This window comes from Neolamprologus brichardi, chromosome 3 (assembly GCF_056152115.1).
Source record: "Neolamprologus brichardi isolate AB-2024 chromosome 3, ASM5615211v1, whole genome shotgun sequence".
NCBI lineage: Eukaryota > Metazoa > Chordata > Actinopteri > Cichliformes > Cichlidae > Neolamprologus > Neolamprologus brichardi.
This window is the reverse complement of record NC_142106.1, coordinates 3,635,730-3,656,340: the sequence shown is the minus strand read 5'-3', so window position 1 is coordinate 3,656,340 and position 20,611 is coordinate 3,635,730. Positions and strand designations below refer to the sequence as shown.

At 43.2% G+C, this 20,611-nt stretch overlaps 1 protein-coding gene across 4 annotated transcripts in view; it reads left to right on the top strand.

Annotated features, from left to right (window-relative positions):
- LOC102789482 (methylglutaconyl-CoA hydratase, mitochondrial-like) overlaps positions 1-13,947 on the top strand; it is a 674,272-nt gene extending 660,325 nt beyond the window's left edge. For 3 of the 4 annotated variants that reach the window (XM_087838448.1, XM_087838458.1, XM_087838454.1), the window contains 2 exons: positions 11,440-11,769; positions 13,856-13,947. In XM_087838448.1, the coding sequence (XP_087694574.1) occupies positions 11,440-11,769; positions 13,856-13,947 (422 nt within the window). The remainder of the gene's footprint in view (positions 1-11,439; positions 11,770-13,855) is intronic. The other variant, XM_087838440.1, reaches the window with a different exon arrangement.
- The last annotated feature ends 6,664 nt before the right edge of the window (positions 13,948-20,611 follow it).

The following is a 20,611-nucleotide window of genomic DNA, read 5'->3' as shown; positions in this document are numbered from 1 at the left end:
CAGTCCATCATCCAATAATATCAAAGGACAAACTGTGAGGGAAAAAGCCTTCAGCTCTTTTTGAATGAAGCAAAAAGACTTTGGTCCTGAGAGATGGTTCAAAACACAATTCAGACCTACCAAAGTATTATTTGTGCCAAACACATGAAGCCTTCAACTTTGTATTTGTCCAGTCAGTGTGGCAATAGAAGTCACTGTGAGGATTTTCAATGTGCTATCAAAGAGCATCCAAACAATCAGGTGAGAATGAAGAGAATTAGTGTGGATGGACAGAAAATCCATATCCAGTGTGATTTAGGAGCAGTTCATATATAATGAGTGAAATGAAAGAAGAGCACAGACAGTAAGAACATGAGTGAGCAGACATTTTGGAGCTGCTGATCCACACAGGGCTGGATGGAAGGAGTGGGAGTCCATGATGGCTCAAAGTCTCTGATGCTAACTGTTCCTGAGCCTCTCCCCCTGCCTCCTCTTTGGATCTTCTCCTCCTCTTCTTCCACCACTGCTCTCTCCTCCCTCATCTCCTCCTCAGCTGAACTGAAGTCAGGGCTGTAACATGAGGAAACGTGCAGAAATGACTGAGTCAGCATGTTGTTGAAGTGAGTTGAGTGATCGTGAGCAGATCAGATGTGCGAGCCTCCCTGTAGAGAAAAGCAGATCTTCTCCAGAGTTTCCCACCTCATGTTTTCCTGTGTCACAGCTGATTGTCAAATCCTGGCTGTCACTAAATGAGTGGTCCAAAGGTGGAAGGAGGAGCACAGTTAGATCGTTCACCTCCTAACCTGTGAAATCAATCAGCTGAATGAAAAACACTGTGATCCTATGAGCTGCTATCAGGGCTGCTCCATTCTCAGGATTCTCATCTGGATGATTGAAGCAGATTATTGATGAAGTCAGCAAACAGCTTTCAAAATGGCTCTTTTTCCAGGGGAACTCCCTGAAATGTAAATCTCATGGAAATGAAGAAGAAGTCAAAGGCGTGGTTAGGCCCAGACTTGTGGCTGTTTGCAATGTAAAGCCCATGTTGCAGGCAGCTGCTGCTCCTTACTGGCCCACAGTCTCCACTGATGGATGTGTCAGCTCACTTGTACTGTAGCCACGGGGAGAGCGATGGAGAGCTGAAGCTGACAACCAGAGGTGTAGTGCTATTTGTTGAAGCAGCCCAGCGCACCGTGTGCCATGGAAGCACAAGTTTCCAGAGATGATTGGACTGTGAGCAGAAATGATCCATGTTGGACTGAATTTAAGAACAGATCATAAAGTCCTCTGTGTGCCCAGCCCGTCTGTCTGAGCATCTTCATCAGTGTGCAGCTGATCTACAGCTAATGTGCTGATTGATGAGCAGCCTGTTCATGGTGATGATGAGAAACAGATTGGATTCAAAGCACAAATGAGTGTGTGAAAAAGGAGCAGCAGCCATGATAGAGCGAGTCATCTGCTGACAGAAATAGTGGAGTGAAGGATTTGTGCAGCGTTTCTCTGTGAAAACAGCTGATTCAGATCAATGAGAGGAGGATGAAGGAGAAGCAGTATGTTTCTGATAGAAGGATCACTGCTGTGCTACAAACTGCTGGGACTGTGTGTGAATGTGTGACGGCTCAGCTGGAGGCAGGATTGGTCCAGAGGAGAGCTGCTTTATTCCAGACTAACTCTTCTAGAAAGCTGAAATCTGTGTGGAACAGCTGACCTGTACCATGTGGAAAAGAACAGCAACACGATTCAGCGTCAGATCCCGACACATCCACGGATTCATCCCGTTACAGCAACTGTGCCACACGTGGCCTCTGTTTGTTCTGCATGTGATGCTGCAGGGATTTCTTCAAGTCACTATAATATAGTGTCAGATGGACACATGAAGCTAACACGGCACATCTTTGTGAGTCTGCAGCATGTTGACACACATGTCAGTGTTGTACAGATCTGAGAGCAGCACAAACAAACTCCATCAAAGTGATTTGTGCTGTTGCAGAGCTGTGTGACTGCATTTGTCTTCATTATGGACACATTTCTACAAATGGGACTAAACATGTGACCCTCTGCACATCCGTGGCTCAACAGTGCACCCATTGGCTGGATGCAGCTTGTATTGTGGCTCCTCCCCCTTAGCTTCAGGTCAGTTTAGCTGTGTTTCCTCCAAATCCCAGAATTCCTGAGGAGCAGGAATATGTGTGGCTGGGCTCTAAACACTCAGGGTGAGGACTGAGTGAAGAGCTACAGGACAGAGCCAAAGTTTCAGCACTGCGCTCACAGCTTTGAGACGTCCAACTGGTCCTGATAACATCTCCCCTCTCGTTCCACATACATGAAGACTGCTAGAAGCAGCTATCAGCCACATCAGGCTCACATCATGCTTGGTATTAAACATGCTGCAGTCTGCAGTAAACTCCCTGCCACAAAGCTTTGAGTGCTCTGAAAGGGAATCTCCTCCAAATGCACCTGTAACAAGGTGACCTGCAGAAATAACTGTGTCCACGGGCAGAGTCACTAACACTCTGCACCAGAGCTAAACCTGCTTTGGAGCTAAAAAGCTGCTGTCAGGGTTTCCTGCAGAGCTTCACAGGAAATGTGGAGACTGAAAGCTGTGGACAGTTTCTGTGGCTGGATTATTTCATATGTGTTTGTAGGAGTTTCACTTTCAAAGTTTGGAGTAAAGTGTTGAAATAAATCAGGTCTGTGACGCACACTTTACTGCAGATTGTTCTCAATGGAACACAAAAAGCAATCAAAATGTGATTGATCCTGATGTGCTTGTTGCTTCTAGCAGTGTTCATGTATTTGCACAGAGAGGGGGAGATGTTATCAGAGTGTGTAAGTGATCAGATCTGATGCTGAATCATGTTCATGTACAGTCAGCTGATCCTCACAGTTCAGTTTGTAATCATGCAGCTCTCCTCTGATAAATCCTGAGCTGCACCTGAGTGTCAGTCCTCAGGACCTCACACAGTCCCAGCTGTTTGAAACCAATGAATTTACTGCACTGAGGAACTCAAATGAGTCAGTGAGATCATCAACATGGATCTTAAAATCAGCAGCTCAGATCATGTGATCACACATAAGAACCATGGAGCAGGAAACATCTGAGAGTTCAGCTCCAACTCTGATGGAGTCTTAGGAGGGTGGAGATACCTGCACAGATAGGAGCTGTTTCACTCTTTAACAAGCAGCACCTCCAAACTACACCCTTCATCCACCTTAATAGGGGAGCATTTGAAGCCAAAGCTCCACCCACCCAGCCACTTTCTCTGGGCTGACTGAAACAATCATATGTGGGGTCAGAGTTCACAGACTAGACAGTCCTCTCCAGATTTCATCATGTTTCTGTTCAAAACATCAAATCAAGCTGATGGGAAGTTGTAAAATCCTTCAGAATAAAAGCCTGACTATTCAGAGCTGCAACATTAAGAAGAGCAAAGTGAACCAAGGTGGATGGAGGCAGCAGAGAAACTGTAGGGTGGAGCTGAATGCTTCATCAATGGGATGATGCAGCAGATTTTCTCCACCTTGCACAAACTGTCCTGTTAGTTATCATGACTGGAACATCCAAAATGTCTCCAGAGGCTCCGAGTCCAGCTGAACATGTATTAGTGTTTAGAGTGGAACTGAGATGGTAGGGACTAGGACCTGGGGGACGTCAGTCAGTGACGGAGCGGTCAGCAGGTGTGGGCAGGTGTGGACAGGTGCTTGATGGAGTGTTTCCTGCTGGACTCCATATGATATGTTAGCAGAGAGGATCTGGCTCCTGATTGGTTGAAGTGGAGCCCATCTGCTGCAGAAAGATGCCTCCTGTCCCAGAAAACATTGAAGTTGTCTCTAAAGCCCAGGCTGTGGGAGTCACACACAGAGGAGAGCCAGGTGTGGAGGCCGAGCAGGACCCAAACGCCCCACGGCCACAGGTGGGAGTGGGGCCGGAGATACAAACACTACGGTGGGCTTGTTTCACAGCCTCACAAAGACACACAAAGTCCAGTTTGAGGAAGTGGGAGCGCTGTTTGGAATCCGGTTTGTGCCCATGTGGATAAGGATGGTGTCGGCCTCCGCACGGGATCGTATTCTGCCAGGAAACTTGTCTAAAATGTCCCAGAGCGTCGGGCCGGGAAAAGACAGAGCGTACGCCTCCTTTATTGTGAAATTCCTCACCATGGTAACTGAACACATCAGCTGGTCTGCAGCAGGTTATGTTCAGAGTTTGAGGCTCAAATTGGCTCAAAGTGTCCCATTTTCACTGATTGTTTTCCCGACGACATGCTTCAAGTGTGATCTGGATCCTCTGCTGAAGGAATCTGCTTTCTATCCACAACCTGTTGATCCGTATCTGACTAACAGCAGCGCAGGAAGCCCTGCAGTTATAGAGAAACTGTCTGAGTCGCATTGTTGCTGCAGTTTACCTGCAACTGCTGAAGAAAAAGTCTCAATGTGTTTGTGTTTGGTCCTAATCTGCTGCCCAGTCTGTTTGACACTGCTGGATTTCCAGCTGATAGATGACAGATTAGAAACTGATCAGTCTATTGATCATACAATATTCCATCAATAGAATTTGTAGGAGCCATATGAGTTGTTCCTTTTTGGACTAAGTGGGTTGGTTTAAATTGGCTCACTGTATTGGTGCACGGGTGTGGGGCGTGTCTCATGGGTGTGGTATATAATAAATGTGGTTGCACTCACTTGTTCACAGCACCTGATGTTGATGAGCAGGAAGCTAGGGTGAGCATGAGGCAGAACTTTCTGTTGACCGCAACTTGATCGCAGCTTGAGCACAGCTTGAATTGTTTTGATGTATTTTAACTGGAACTTGATGGTTTTGTATTTGTGCACTAATTTGATGCCATGGACCAAGTTGTAATTTGGCATAGTAGTTAGTGCAGTTATTGCTGAGTTGCAGTTATTTGTTTGTGGTCTGTGCATTTGTTTAATCGTTAATCCCAGGCACTGATTTGTATGTGGAACAGTTGCATGTGGAATAAAAGGAGCAAAAGGTACAGAAGTGTATTTTATGTGTTCATTGTTGCGCGTCATCTGTGTCCTCATGTTTAGCCTGCCGCGGCCATAGGTTGAAGGAACCGCAATAACTTGTCAACAGAAAGTTTGTAGGTTTTATTGGATTGGTTATATAAAGATGAGTTTTATTAGTGAGAGTTTTATAGTTTGCTGTTGCCTTTGTCCACCCAGCTTTTAGATTAAGCCTTTGGCTACACAAAACAGATTTCTTTCAGGAGTCTTGTTCCCCTGTTAGGTTTCAGCAGTACAGCTGCGCTAGGCGTTGTACTGATTTATTTTCTAGTTATTGTGCATCAGGCGGCTGAAGCCATTGGCTTGGGAGTACTGCCGCAGTTTGTGTTTAAGACAGTTTGTCTTCCTCACAGCTGACGGTATGGAGGTACATAAATACCCACCGCTAGTATGTACGGAAGACTAGGTTGAGTTAGTTGGGTTTAATAGGCAGATAGTGGGGGATATTGCTCCTGTTAATTGTGTGTCCAAGGTTAATTGAAGGGAATGTCATCAAGTTGATGTGTTGGAATGAGGCTGTGTGGCATAGGTGCAGTTCAGCTTTTGGATTTTGTAACGTTTTGAAGAAAAATGGAGACACACCAATTAATACAATGTGGTGATGTGGATGGAAGGAAAAGACAGCCGAAACCAACTACTAAGGCTTTGGAGAATAAGATTGAAAGGCTGCAAATGGAACGTCACACTAAGATTAATAAAATTAAAAATGTCATAAAGGTTATTAAAGAATTAAAGCAATCTGAGGATAATGGTTCCACTGTTCAGGCTCACTTGGAGAGTTTGTCTGTGTTGCTTAATGAGACAACTCATTTGCATGAAACCTTGCTTCCTTTGCTTCCTCAAGAAGAGCAAGAAAAACAAACTGCTTGGTTTATAAGTGTGCGAGCACATAATACTGAGTTTATGGGAGAGATAAAGAAATGGCTTCATGATGCAAAGGGAAACCCTCAGAGTCAAAATCTGGTGTCTGAGCTTGATTTGCCACATTTAAATCCACCTGGTGTTGATTCCTCTGATGTATTACCTACTGGAAAGGGTTCTGGTGCTTCTAGGCACACCGGGAATGTTGGTAAAGGTGCTGTGATAGATGATGTTAATCCAAGTGATAGCATCTCTAATGTTGGAAACAGAAGTTGTAGGAAAAGCAAATCATCACTCAGTAGCTCCATGGTTTCATCTGCCTTGTCAGCACGCATAACGGCAGAAGCTGACATGGCTGCCCTTCTTGTTCGACACAGGTTGTTGAAAGAAAGGCATGCTTTGGAAGAACAAGAAATACAGCTTAAGAAAAAAAAGGAGCTGCTTGACTTAGAAACGGAAATAGCAGCTTCAGCAGCAAAGGTGAATGTTTTAAAAGCTTCTGAAATGTCCCGAGTCTCAAGTGCTGTTAATGGTAAATCTGATGGAATGAATTCGTATTTAGATCGAGAGCAGGGGAGTTTAGGCATTTTAAATCCTAATGCTCCGACGTTCAAACCTGTGTTACCAGAGCGACCATATCAGGGTGTTGATGCAAGTGATCATCAAGCGCATGTATTGGATGTAAGGCCCAAGGTTAAAAATATTTCTCAGCCTAAGGTCGTTTCGTTGGAACAGTCAGAGACGAAGCCACAAGTATTTCCAGGTGCGGTTCCAACTACTCAGATGATGTTGCAGTCTCACGCACAATCAAAACCTCTTACACATACAGCGCAAGGTAGTGAGGGTCATGATCATCTAGTCACAGTTTTGAAGAAACAAAATGAAATTACAACTTTATTGGCTGAGCAGCAGTCTCTGTTTTTGTTACCAAGGCGTGACATTCAGTTATTTGATGGTGATCCTTTGCAATATCAAACATTTGTGAGAGCTTTTGAGCACATGGTGGAGAGTCAAGCTCACAGTGCTAAGGATTGTTTATATTTTCTCGAGCAATACACTACAGGCCATCCAAGAGAAATGGTCAGAAGCTGTCAGTATATGCCTGCTGAGTATGGATATGCTAAAGCTAAATCTTTGCTCCAGGAGAACTTTGGCAATTCGCTGAAAATTGCTGCTGCCTACATTGAAAGGGTCAGTAAATGGCCACCTATAAAATCTGATGATGTGAAGGCTTTGCAGGAATATGGGTTTTTATTAAGGCAATGTTGTAATGCAATGGGAGACGTTGAGTCCTTGCATGAGTTGGATGTCTCGGCTAATATGCAAACAGTTATAAAAAAGCTGCCTTATAAGCTCAGGGATAAGTGGAGGAATGTTGTCTGCGATCTGCAGGAGAGGTTTCAACGTAAAGTGGTTTTTAGTGATGTTGTTGAGTTTGTCAAGAGGCAAGTTAAGATCGCAAGTGACCCATTGTTTGGAGATATACAGGATCCTCCGACAGCCATCAGAAAAGAGGTGAGGAATGGTAAGTCTCAGTTTTACCCTAAGGCTAAGAGGAGTAGTTTTGCTACTACAGTGGCCAAGGTGGAAGGGAAGATTGATCCAGTTTTGAGGCGAGAGAGTGGTTCAGTTGTGACCAAGGTTTGCTTGTTTTGTGGAGCAGGGCATATGTTGGATTTGTGTCCTTCATTTGAAAGAAAGTTGCACTGTGAAAGATTATCTTTTTTGAAAGAGAATGGTGTGTGTTTTGGTTGTCTGTGCATTGGGCACAGAAGCAAGGACTGTAGGAAACGTCTCTTGTGTAAAGTCTGTAAACAGACACACCCCACACTCTTACATATCCACTCCAAGCAGAGGGAAAGTGTTTCAGTGCAAACTATAGGAGGGAGAGAACCACCAGATGAAGGTCCTTCATGTGCGGTGCAAAGCAGTGGTGTTACTGGGGCCGGTGAGCAAAATAGTGCTCTGTCCATAATACCAGTTAGAGTGAAGTCCAAGAAAGGTCATCAGTCACTGATAACCTATGCTTTTCTAGATCCTGGGAGCTCAGCTTCATTTTGTACTGAAGGGCTCATGAATAGGCTGAATCTTTCAGGAAGGAAAACTGGCATTCTTTTGCGGACAATGGGTCAGGAGAAAATGGTCAGTAGCTATGTTGTTTCAGATTTGGAAGTAGCTGGTTTGGATTTAGATCACTACTGTGACTTGCCTGACTTATTTACTCAGAAAAGCATGCCTGTTCTTCGATGTAATATTCCCCGACAGGAAGATCTCGATAGATGGCCACACTTGCGCCATATTAAGATACTGGAGATCAATTCCGGGGTAGACCTGTTGATCGGGACCAATGTGCCCAAGGCTTTAGAGCCATGGGATGTTGTTAGAAGTCAGGATGGAGGTCCCTATGCAGTAAAAACTATGCTGGGTTGGACGGTGAATGGTCCTCTCAGAGAAGATCGTAAGACTGACATTTTTGATGTAAGTGTCAATATGATTTCCGTGGCAAGATTGGATGAGCTGTGGGAACGTCAAATGAAGGCTGATTTTCCAGAATGTATTCAGGATGAGCAGTTTGCTTTGTCTAGAGAAGATCAGCAGTTTATGAAGTCAGTGATGGACTCTGTTAAGTTGGTTGATGGTCATTACACCATTGGGTTACCTTTTAGGTGTAATCAGGTAAAAATACCAAATAATAGGAAGGCTGTAGAACAGCGAGCTATGAGCCTTAAACGGACGTTTGTCAAGGATGATTCCTGGTTGTCAGGGCCAAAGTTTCTTGCTGAACCAGAAATTAATTGGCCAGTGAACCTTGATTTTGGAAAGATCTCTTCTAATGATCCAGAGATTAAAATGGCCGTTTTAGTTAATGCTGTTGATGCAAATGAATGCAAAGATGGTGCGATGAAGTTCATTACTTATTTTTCTTCGTGGACTCGTCTGAAAAGGATGGTTGCATGGATTCTTAGATTCAAAGGTTTGCTGCAGGAACTTAGTAAAAAGAGGAAACAGCTCAAAGAGAGCTTTGCGTCTAGCGTGACTAAAGAAAATCTTGAGGAAAATCTTAAAAGAGAGTTGCAAACTGTCAAGGACCATGCTGCTAAAGGATTTCTCTCGGTAAAAGAACTTAACGAGGCAGAGAATGCAGTTCTTTGCTTTTGTCAAAGGAGGAGATATTCAGATGAGATCAGTAGGTTGCAGAGGGGTGAAAAGGTGAAGAAGAGTAGTGAGCTCTATAGGCTTAATCCTAAGCTTGAGAATGGTGTGTTGAGAGTGGGAGGTAGGCTTAGTAGAGCAGCTATGCCTGAAGATGCAAGGCATCCCGCTATTATAGCCAGGGATCTGCATATTTCTGACCTGGTGCTTCGACATGTACATCAGAAAATAGGGCATGGTGGACGTAACCACATGCTGTCCGAATTGCGGCAAAGGTATTGGGTTCCAGGTGCAAGCATTGCCATAAGGAGGATTTTGGCTAAATGCATTGTGTGTCGCAGACTTCATGCAACACCAGGATATCAGATGATGGCAGACCTTCCACAAGATCGCATCTCTCCAGATGAACCTCCATTTTCTCGGGTTGGAGTAGATTGTTTCGGACCTTTTCAAGTTAAGCGTGGAAGGTGTGAAGTAAAGAGATATGGAATTATCTTTACATGCCTGGCAGTGAGAGCTGTGCATTTAGAGGTGTTGTCATCTTTGAGCACAGACTCTTTTATCAATGCGCTTCGTCGATTTATATCAAGGCGGGGTCAGGTATTGGAGATACGATCGGATAATGGTACAAACTTTGTGGGTGGTGAACGTGAGTTGAAAGAGGCAGTGGAAGGATGGAATCAGGCACAGATTCATGAGATGCTGCTGCAAAAGGGCATAAAGTGGATTTTTAATCCTCCTGCTGGTTCCCATCATGGCGGTGTTTGGGAACGTCTCATAAGGTCTGTCAGGAAGGTGTTAAATTCCATTTTGAAAGTGCAGAATTTGGACGAAGAAGGCCTTTGTACAGTTCTTTGTGAGGCAGAGGCTATTGTGAACAGTAGACCAATAACCAAAGCCTCTACTGATCCTAATGATTTGGAGGCCTTGACTCCTAACCATCTGTTGCTGCTTAAGACCAAGCCATTGATACCACCAGGAGTGTTTCAAAAGGGGGACGTGTATGGACGACGTCGATGGAGGCAAGTACAGTACATGTCTGACCTGTTCTGGAAGCGCTGGGTTAAGGAGTACCTGCCCCAGCTTCAAGAGCGTCAGAAGTGGCAGAGAATCGGACGGAACTTCATTCCTGGGGATGTGGTTATCGTTGTCGATGATTCTGCGCCTCGTAACTCTTGGGTGACTGGAAGGATTGTGGAAGCAATTTCTGACGGTAAAGGACTTGTACGTCAGGTTCGTGTTAAAACAAGGACTGGTTGTTTGGACAGGCCGATCACTAAAGTGTGTCTTCTACAGGAAGCAGAAGAGTCATAAAGATTGACTTTTTCAAATGTCTACTTGTATTAATGTGTATTTCATTATTTTGAATTAAAAATTGTATCTTTGAATGTTTGATAAAGGATTGATCATGTTTCTCAATATGTCTCCTACATGGTAAGTATGATGTAATTATTGCTCTAAAATAATTAGGGGCCGGTATGTAGGAGCCATATGAGTTGTTCCTTTTTGGACTAAGTGGGTTGGTTTAAATTGGCTCACTGTATTGGTGCACGGGTGTGGGGCGTGTCTCATGGGTGTGGTATATAATAAATGTGGTTGCACTCACTTGTTCACAGCACCTGATGTTGATGAGCAGGAAGGTAGGGTGAGCATGAGGCAGAACTTTCTGTTGACCGCAACTTGATCGCAGCTTGAGCACAGCTTGAATTATTTTGATGTATTTTAACTGGAACTTGATGGTTTTGTATTTGTGCACTAATTTGATGCCATGGACCAAGTTGTAATTTGGCATAGTAGTTAGTGCAGTTATTGCTGAGTTGCAGTTATTTGTTTGTGGTCTGTGCATTTGTTTAATCGTTAATCCCAGGCACTGATTTGTATGTGGAACAGTTGCATGTGGAATAAAAGGAGCAAAAGGTACAGAAGTGTATTTTATGTGTTCATTGTTGCGCGTCATCTGTGTCCTCATGTTTAGCCTGCCGCGGCCATAGGTTGAAGGAGCCGCAATAGAATTGATTTGAGTAACAAAGTGATTTCCACGTCTCCTTCATGATGTGACAGTGTCAGAGCTGAATGCACTTGTAGAGTATCATGTTTTTATGGCTCACATCTAAAGTGTTCCAGCTCTAATGTACAGCTGTCATATTAGAAATAGAAGCAGCTCTGATTTTAGTGCTCAAAGAAATCTATGAAGTTATGAATTCACACATGAACAGTTTTCTGCAGCGTTCCTCTCGGCCTTATTTGCAGCTCCACTCTTGTTTTTGCTCTAATAATTATTTCTCTCCATGAGCTGTTTCTCTGCCTGAAGGAGGCACCACTCCATCGCTTCATTTAGTGCAGAACAAGAGTCACATGATGCTGCTCTGTGAACACCAATCACACTTTGTACAGCTCATGTTGTGTTTGTCCTCTCAGTGTGTCAGGTGGAGGTGGAGGAGGGGGCGGAGTCTGTCCAGCTGCCCTTCAAAACCACACAAAACCTGCCTGAAGATGCTACAGTGGTGTGGAGACGCTATGAACCTGGATACAACATGGTCCACGTGTATGTGAACGGCTCTGAGCAGCCTCACAAACAGCACCAGGTTTACAGAGACCGAACGAAGATGAATGAAGACCTGCTGAAAACTGGAGACCTCAGTCTGACCCTGAAACACCCCACAGAGAGAGACAGTGGGAGATACAGATGCTGCGTGGTGAGGGATCGAGCTCTGGTTAGGAGGAAGAGAGTGCAGCTCAAAGTCAGAGGTTTGTGTGTACATGTTTACACATCTTTGTGAGGACAGAACATTGGCACTATACTTGTGGGGACAAAATGTCTGGTCCAACAAGTTTTAAGTCAAATGTGGTTTTACTGTCAGGGTTACAGTTAGTCTAAATTTTACCTAAGGGTTCAAGTTTACTTTATTTATACCCATAGATAAATTGGCTTTATGGAAATAATTCTAACATTTGGCATCCCCTCACAAAACACACACCCACCCATTAAACCCTGACAAACACATTTGATTATTACACAAGCAATAAAAAACAATATAGATCAAGATGAATCAAATAAAACAGTTCTTATTGTGTTTAGTGACGGCAGCAGAGACAAAACTGTTTTCTTTGAACTAGAAACCTTCGTCTAGAGGAAAGAAGCTACAGAGGCCAGGGGAGTCCAACCTGTTGTCTCCTCAGACGCAATTTGACACCTCTGAGTCTCCCTCTTTTTCTTTTGTCACTTGTTCTGTTAAAATCTCTCCGTATAAAATCCGGCATACATGAAGTAAGGTCTTTACCACCATACGAGACGTTAAGTTGTAGCAGCTCCTCACGGGAGTAAACAATCTTCAGCTGACTCACAGCCTCACACGCATCAGGGGAAACAAGCCAGCACAATGTAACACCCGTCCCACCTTCTATTGAGAGGGGCGCTGGGTTCCTGTTGTTACTTTCCTACTGATACTCCCTTTTTAATGCTTATGGTATTAAATATGCAATAAAACTAAACTATATGGAAACAAACCACACACAAGCAGGTCAATTATAACGTTAACTCCACTTTAGTGAATGCTTAATTAACAACACAAAAGAAAATAAGTAAAATCAATAAAGTTTGTTAAACAATGGTGAGGTATCTACCTCAACAGAAACAAAATAATCAAAGAATATTGTGGGCCCACACACACTCTCACCAAACACACACACACCTCAAGTGCTACAGTCTTTCTGCTAGCAAGCCCCTCGTTGCAGGCCTGAGTCGTGGCTCGGGTGCGTTGGGACCTAAAACAATATGGCCGCTTCACTTGTTGCCAAGCAGTAAAAATAAAAAGCACGTGCAAACAACAGTACTCACACCTCCAGGCAGTTCAAGGGGATAGCGGGGAAACTGGGTCACGGCTACCAGCAGGCCGCGGCAGCAGCACTCACAGTCGTCCTTTCCACGTGCTCCCACGTGAACACATAACTTCAGCACACCAGCAGAAGGGACGTCTCTGACACGCCAGCAAGACGTCCGTCTCCTCATACTGAATCACACAACCCCGCTAAATGCCAGTTCACATGCCATAACATTCAATCTTAGCATTAGCTTAATAAATAAAACAGAGCAGAACAAGAGCTTAGCGAATATGCTCGGCTACGCTAGCGGCTATGTTAGCAGCTGTGTTAGCGGCTATGTTAACAGTTGTCCTAGCAGCTGTGTTAGCGGCTGTGTTAGCAATTGTCCTAGCAGCTGTGTTAGCGGCTGTGTTAGCAGTTGTGCTAGCGGCTAATCGCGGTTAGCAGTTAGCCCGTTTTACACAATAACATTGGGTACAAGTGTCAGACAAAATTCACATTTACCTCACAGTAGGGTACAACAGTTCTCGACTCCAGTTAACTATCCGTCAACCCGAAAATACGTCTGTCACCTTCTATGAACTCTGCGTTCACTCGACGCTGTTCACCTCTCGTCTCTCTCGCTTCCTGCAGCACACGGCTCCCCACTTACTCCCACCCCTCTACCTGAGACTACTTCAGGGTTCACTGGAGCTGTAGTACATATCAATACCATATCAAAAATAATGACATAAACCTCAAAATACAAATAAAAAGGTTGTGCATTTAACTGACACACATCACATACTTTGCAGGCATTTGTATACATTCTTGAACACATTAAACATTTGCAGCTAACTATCAATTTTAATGAACAAATTTAAATAATGAGCTACTTATATAGCCAGGGCTACAACAATAAAAATCCAACAACAATGAATAAAAAAGAATCCATGTCTCACTGTTAGTGGAGCAATTATCACCTTGAAAACCCGTCACTTGTGTGTCTGACTGTGTTGTGTCTCCTCTGCAGGGAGAGTTCAGGTCCAGGATCAAACAGGGGACATCAGGAACAGAAGCAGCTCCATTGATCTGACTCCTCTGCTGGCTGATCGATCAGTTTGATCTGTGTGTTCTTTGATTATTGATCAGTGATGTCAGAGTGGAGTCGGTGTGATGTTGTTGTTGTGTGTTTGAGACTTTTAGTGTCCATGAAGGTCTCTGCTGCCGTAGATCCTCTGAACTGTGACAGAGGTCTCACTCTGGAGGAAACTCTCAGCACTTTCCAGCAGCTCCTCCATCATGGAGGACGTTCCCTCACTGTAACAGGTGGAGGAGAGAGGAGAGGAAGCACAGGTGGATCCTCTGAGGAAGAGGAGCGTTCCTACAAACCACATGATCACATGACCAGAGGACAAGCATGTGCAGAAACACATTAAAGTCAGCCTGTAAACACGTTTGTGGAAATTCTAGTCGTGTTTTTCTGTTACATTCAAATAAAAGCAGAGAAAGCAGAACAAATGCTGAAGCTGTCTGTGTGAAATAAAGGAGTTACAGTACTCACACACACACAAACACACACACACACACACACACACACACATCTGTCCAGCAGCTGTCTGAGCTGCAGTCTGTATTGTGTGTGTAATATCTTCATATGTTTCTAACATTACAGTTTTATCTTCAGGTGTAAAATCAGCTGCTCTGCTGTCTTATCCCCTGATCCTGTGTGATTGATTCGATCCTGCAAACGCCACAAATTTCATTTCAGCTTTTATTTGAAAGCCAGCGAGTAAAAGGATCAGCGATAGTTTTCAGAGCGATGCCAAAGCTTGGGTTCCTCTCCTACAGCAGCTCTTCTTTCTTTTCTCTCCCTGTGAAATACAGCAGCTGGACCTTTAGCTGCAACACACTGTGAGACAAACTGCACACAAACAGTTTGTGTGTTTGCTGATGTTTGTTGAGCTGATAGAAACGCTGCATTTGAAATTAGCTGACACTTCAAAAACGTTCGTCCCTTTATGCTCGCTGCTCTTCAGCAGGGCTAGCTAGATGCTAAAGTAGCGCTAACACAACTTCCAGACACCTGCAGGCGTTCAGGTGTTGTCCCAAAAACATATCAAATAAAAACATGGCCCACTTTAAGCCCTGACTGTGACTCACAGTTTGACTCTTTGGTCTCTTTTTATGTGATTAATAAATGAACAGGATTTCCTTTCATGTGTTTCTGTTTAGGCTCAAATCACTTTGATGTTTGAAGCTCGCACTGATGAAATAATAACTCCCCTCAAATGTGTTAAACCTAAAGTAACCAGCCTGTTTGAACATGTAAGGAGTAGAAAGTACAGATGCCTGAAAATCCTACTTAAGTACAGTAACAGAGTATTTGTACTTAGTTACTTCCCACCTCTGGCCCTACCGTTTTATCCCATATGACTAAAGGCAGGTAGGGGCTGGCTGGATTCAGCAGAGCAAACATCTAATGTAGTCGTGGGCTCACAAGTTTCTCTCTGGATGCTGTCATGTTGTAGTTGCCATGGTGACACAAGGTTTGGCCCTGACCAAAGCGCTCGGCACAGACATGGTAGATTTGGCCGTCACTAAATGATGGAGGCGGGGAAGCGAGACTCAGACGGGTCAGGTATCCTGGTGTTACTGAGGAGAACTCTGCTCTCTCTTTCTAGTCCCTGTTATTTACTCACACTGTCCCATTTAAAGCAGCTGAATCCTCTGTGATGCTGTTCACACAAATATGGTTGGATCACGCTGAGACTGAAGGGACTCTGACTGTCAGCTCACTCTTGAACACACTGAGTTTCTGGGAGTCTGGCAGATATGAGACCCTCTTCAGGAACTGAGTCAAAGAAGAAAAAGTGGATTTTTTCATTTGATCGTCATTTTTCACTGGACGTGGGTAAAACTCCTGGATATCAAAGACATTCTGAGGATCACTGAAGTTAAACGGCTGAAAGTTTAAAGAGAATTGTAAAATGATAAGATAACGATTGACTAATAAGATAATCTGACAGGTCCTTAAAGTGGCCCCTTGGTGGAGCTCAGCAGGACGACAGGTGGCTGTGAGCTCATTTTAAAATAATCATAGAATAAACAGAAACATTAGCAGATGACGTTTGAAGGCTTTACATGTGTTGGATATGAATGTTTGGAGCCCATTTAGAGCAACTAAAAAAATCCTTGGTTGCACTGTTGAGACCAGCCGTTCGAATAAAAACAAAAAGTCTCCTCAACTCTGAAAGTCTCTGTGTGGCCAACAGCAGACAACATTATGCCCCCATCATGACCTAAACCAATCATGAAGGTGCTGCTTAGAGTAGCTGAACGCACCGCTGAAGTGTTGCACCACAGACTCTGTGCTGCTGCTGTTTGCTCGATTTGTGTATCATGCTGGTGTCTCTGCACAGATGCACAGAAAGGGAAAATGACGTAGGGAATTCCCACAATAATCTAATTGCGCACAGCGACACATTCCACCAGTGTTCTGCCAAAAAAATCATAGACCAGCCATTCGAATGAAAAAAAGAGAAAGAAAAGTCTTTGCAACTCTGAAAATCTCTGTGTGGTCAACAACAGACACACATTGTGCCCATATCGTGGTCTAAACTGTTAAGGGTTCAAATATTGAGGAGGGATACAGGAGGGATTCAAAATCACAACACTGGTCCAGGAGAGTCGGTCAAACGATGATTTTAATGAACACACGTGTGGGAGATGTACACTGTACACAGACAGCATCGATCTCACTCGAACAATACACAATCAGTTGTTTTTATACCATCGGGGTATTGTTTATGACGCCCCCTCATGCGTCAAGCAGATACGATACATGCATAAGTTGCAAAACCACAAATGTTCTGGTGACGACTTTTGACACAGTGAAAAGAACATCGCCTCCATCTCCATGCCAGGTGCCTTTCCTGTAGCCCGTCTCGCTCTCGCTTCTCCAAACCCTCAGGGCATGCTCTGCAACAAAACTGTCAGTTCTGCAGACTCAAAATGCAGTTGCAAGCAAAATATGTCTGAACTCTTACCTAGAATATAAGTCTACCTAAGATGTGTGTGTATGTCTCCCGACCTCAATTGCACTTTGTCTCACCTCTCACCTCGCCTACTAAAGCTCACAACCAGACAGAGGCCACTCTCATATGTGTAACAATCTAACTAAAACTATATATGTATATATTGACTAAATGCTTTAATTAAATGCCACTACTCAAAGCTTAATATTAAGATTATGAACGAATAAAAGACAGTAATGAATATCCTGGTTATTCAAATAGCCTCATCCAGACAGCTCCTCAAAATAAGCACCAAAAAATGCACACTTTAGATTGAAAATAAATATAAGGGAAGTAAATAAAATAAATAAATGGATGCAAAAAACTTTGCTGTTTGCACAACTTGTGCGTAGGATTTTAAAATTGACCATTTATATTTACATTTAAAGTTATGAAATATGATCATTAAACATGTTTGTGGTTGTTACAGTAAACATAACATAATAAGTAAATATAACTTTTTCTACTCTGATTTTATGTTTTTTGTCTGATTTTATATCAATTGTGTTAGTACAGTTTGTCAAAATGAAAACATGACTGTAAATTCAGACACGTGAGGTTGTGCTGAAAAGGATGATACCACCAAGGCAATAAACAGTTTTTAAAGGTGAAATGTGGAGGGAAAATCAAAAGTAGTTAAAAATGGCCAATTATACCCTGGACCCCAGAGGGTTACACGTTTTTTTTTTTTTTTTTAAAGTAACACAATAGTTACTTTTCAAGCAATTAAATACTTTTAGAATATTATAACTCAGTTACTAACTCAGTTACGTTTTTGAAGAAGTAACTAGTAACTATAATTAATTACTTTTTCAAAGTAACTTGCCCAACACTGGTGAGGACATAAAACATCAGCTACCTGAAGTCCTCAAATATAAAAGAGATCCTCTGTTCTTAGATGTTATTGGACCTGAATGGAAAACACTGAGAAGGACAGAATAAACCCAGCCTACTCTGTCACGCTCTTTCACATTAGTTTTACACTGGTCAGTGTAAAGTTAAACAGCACAACAAGGACAGACAAAACTGTCTCTGTGGGCAATCTGAATCCTGTCAGTGTTCAGGATACAGTCAGCTGTGGTTAATCTGGATCAGAGCAGAGACAAATACGTGTGTCTGACAGGAAGTTTAACCACAAGCTCCATACTGTATCTGTGTGAAATAGAGAACTTAGGTCAGGTTCAGGCAGCAGAACTACTCGGCTAGACTTAGGTTAGTTTAATAAAGTTTGGGGTTAAAGTCGACTCTTCCTCAGGACAAAATCTATGAGTTAGTACAGTTTGTTTTTTAGTATAAACCACAAAGACAAATTTCTGTGAAACCTGACCTGTGTGGCTTTTGTCCCCTCTGTGAGAAACATGCACATTATAAAGCCGACACATTTATTCAGTTTACTCTTTCATTCTAAAGTGAAAGTGACTGTGTGAGCTTTCTATACAAAGATGTGTAGTTGTGTTTACTTGACTTCAGTTTCAGTCAGAATTAAAGAGACTAATTGTGTTTAAGAGAGAAGAATCAGAATCAGAAAGGGTTTTATTGCCAAATGTTGAGCAGGTTTACAACATTAGGAAATTGCTGCGGTGCTTAGTGCAAACATACTGTCATATAACACTTAAATAGACATGAAAATAAGAATAAGAATTAAAAGTGCTAAGTAGATAGATATATACATGAGTGCAGGTGGTGATCAGTGCAAACATGGAATGATGCAGTGAACACAGCGTAGGGTCATGTGTTAGTGGTGGGAACAGTCATACGGTTATTGTTCATGAGTCCAACAGCAGAGGGGAAGAAACTGTTCTTATGGCGAGAGGTTCTGGTGCGAATGGACCGGAGCCTCCTGCCTGAGGGGAGCAGGTCAAACAGACTGTGTCCAGGGTGAGAAGGGTCAGCTGAGATCCGAGCTGCACGCCCCAGAGTCCTGGAGGTGTACAGGTCCTCCCAGAGATGGGAGTCTGCAACCAATCACCTTCTCAGCAGAGCGCACAACACGCTGCAGTCTCTGTTTGTCCCTGATGGTGGCTCCAGCGTACCACACGGTGATGGAGGAGGTGAGGATGGACTCGATGATTGCGGTTGAATTTCTTCAGCTGCCTCAGGAAGTACATCCTCTGCTGGGCTTTCTTTATGACGGAGGAGGCAGAGACACCATTGATGTCACAGTTCCAACTACTCACACCAATCACATTCAGTCCAGTTCATGTGGACAATAATCAGATGTTGTAAAAGCAGAATGGGAGTCTGCATTTAAATAAATGATGAGTTCATAGTTATTTTTCAGGCCGACCACAGTTATTCTATAACATGCTGGTAAAAAGGAGCCCTGTATATTTGATGGATCTGCTTGAATGCAGAAGTTTGTGAAAGAAGTTCCTCCAGTGATTCTCTGCAGTTACCTTGAGTGGGTCCAGTCCAGCTCCAGTTACATGATGACCATTGTACAACATCTGTTGCAGCTGCATGCATGAACCAATAACAGCTAATACATTGTTGAAAACGTGTCTCTGTGCTTGGAGCAGATGTCTGTTCATGCAGGGTTTTACTGCTGGTTTCTTATTCCACCTTATTACCCACTCTGATACATGACTGAGTGCCCATGTGCATCAGTGGGTGTGGGCTGCTTCTCACAACAAGAGATTTAAGAAGAGTCTTCCTTTAACTAGGAAGTGATCCACAGGTGGCCTAACACATGGAGACAGACGAGCATTGGCACATTTAGACTCAGCAAATAATCCATGCAGACGTGGGGAGAACATGCAGACTCCTCACAGAAAGGCCCGACGGTGGGTTCAAACCCGTCGGCTCACACGGAGAAAATCTTCCCTTGTTACCCTCCGACTCAGCAGATTTGTGTCTCTACAGCTTTGCGTTCTTCTTCAAAATGAAATTCAAATGGAGGGTTTTGTTTGACACTAGAGATCAGAGATGCCCCACAGACCAACACATGAAGTACTTTCTATTTGTGGATTAGAATGAGAAATATATCTGTATTATAGTTTATTATAATCTACCTGAATCAGTGTTTGGGATCAGATTTCTGTGTGGCCTGGTTCACTCACTTCATCATCATTTAACATCATTTTCTATTGACTTTGACTGTATAGAAATGATGCACACTTAACACCGTCTGTAGATTTCTTTGGTTAGTAGACACCTGATTTGTTCGCTCTAGAGTGGATATTATAATATGATTCCTGACTGGTCTCTACTCTGTGTGAGTCATGTCTGAACCCTGGGCTTCAGACTTCGGGCAGAGCTCCCTACAGCCATGTTAAAGAGCTGGAAAAGCTTCAACGTTGTGAATTGACTGGCAGAGCTTACAGGCTCATAAAGGTTCACCTGTGATTTACAGGAAGCACTTCTTTTATCTTTGTCTTTAAATCAAAGTCATGGAAACTTCCTCCTCCAGTGACAAACATCAAAGTTTCATGTCTGACCGCTCACGGCACTTTTACACTTTTGTAGCCTTTTTTAAATTTTATTTAATTTTTTATTTAACCTTCATTTAACCAGGAAGATTCCATTGAGATTAAAAACCTGTTTTTCAAGGCCCTGGCCCAGATAGGCAGCAGCAAGTGTCTCACAGTTAGAGAGATTACTCAATTAAACACAGGCAGCAACAACACACATACAAAAATAAATGAAAAATTTAAAAATTCAATAAAATTCAGTAAAATTCAATAAAGTTCAAATAAAATTTAAAAATTTCAGTT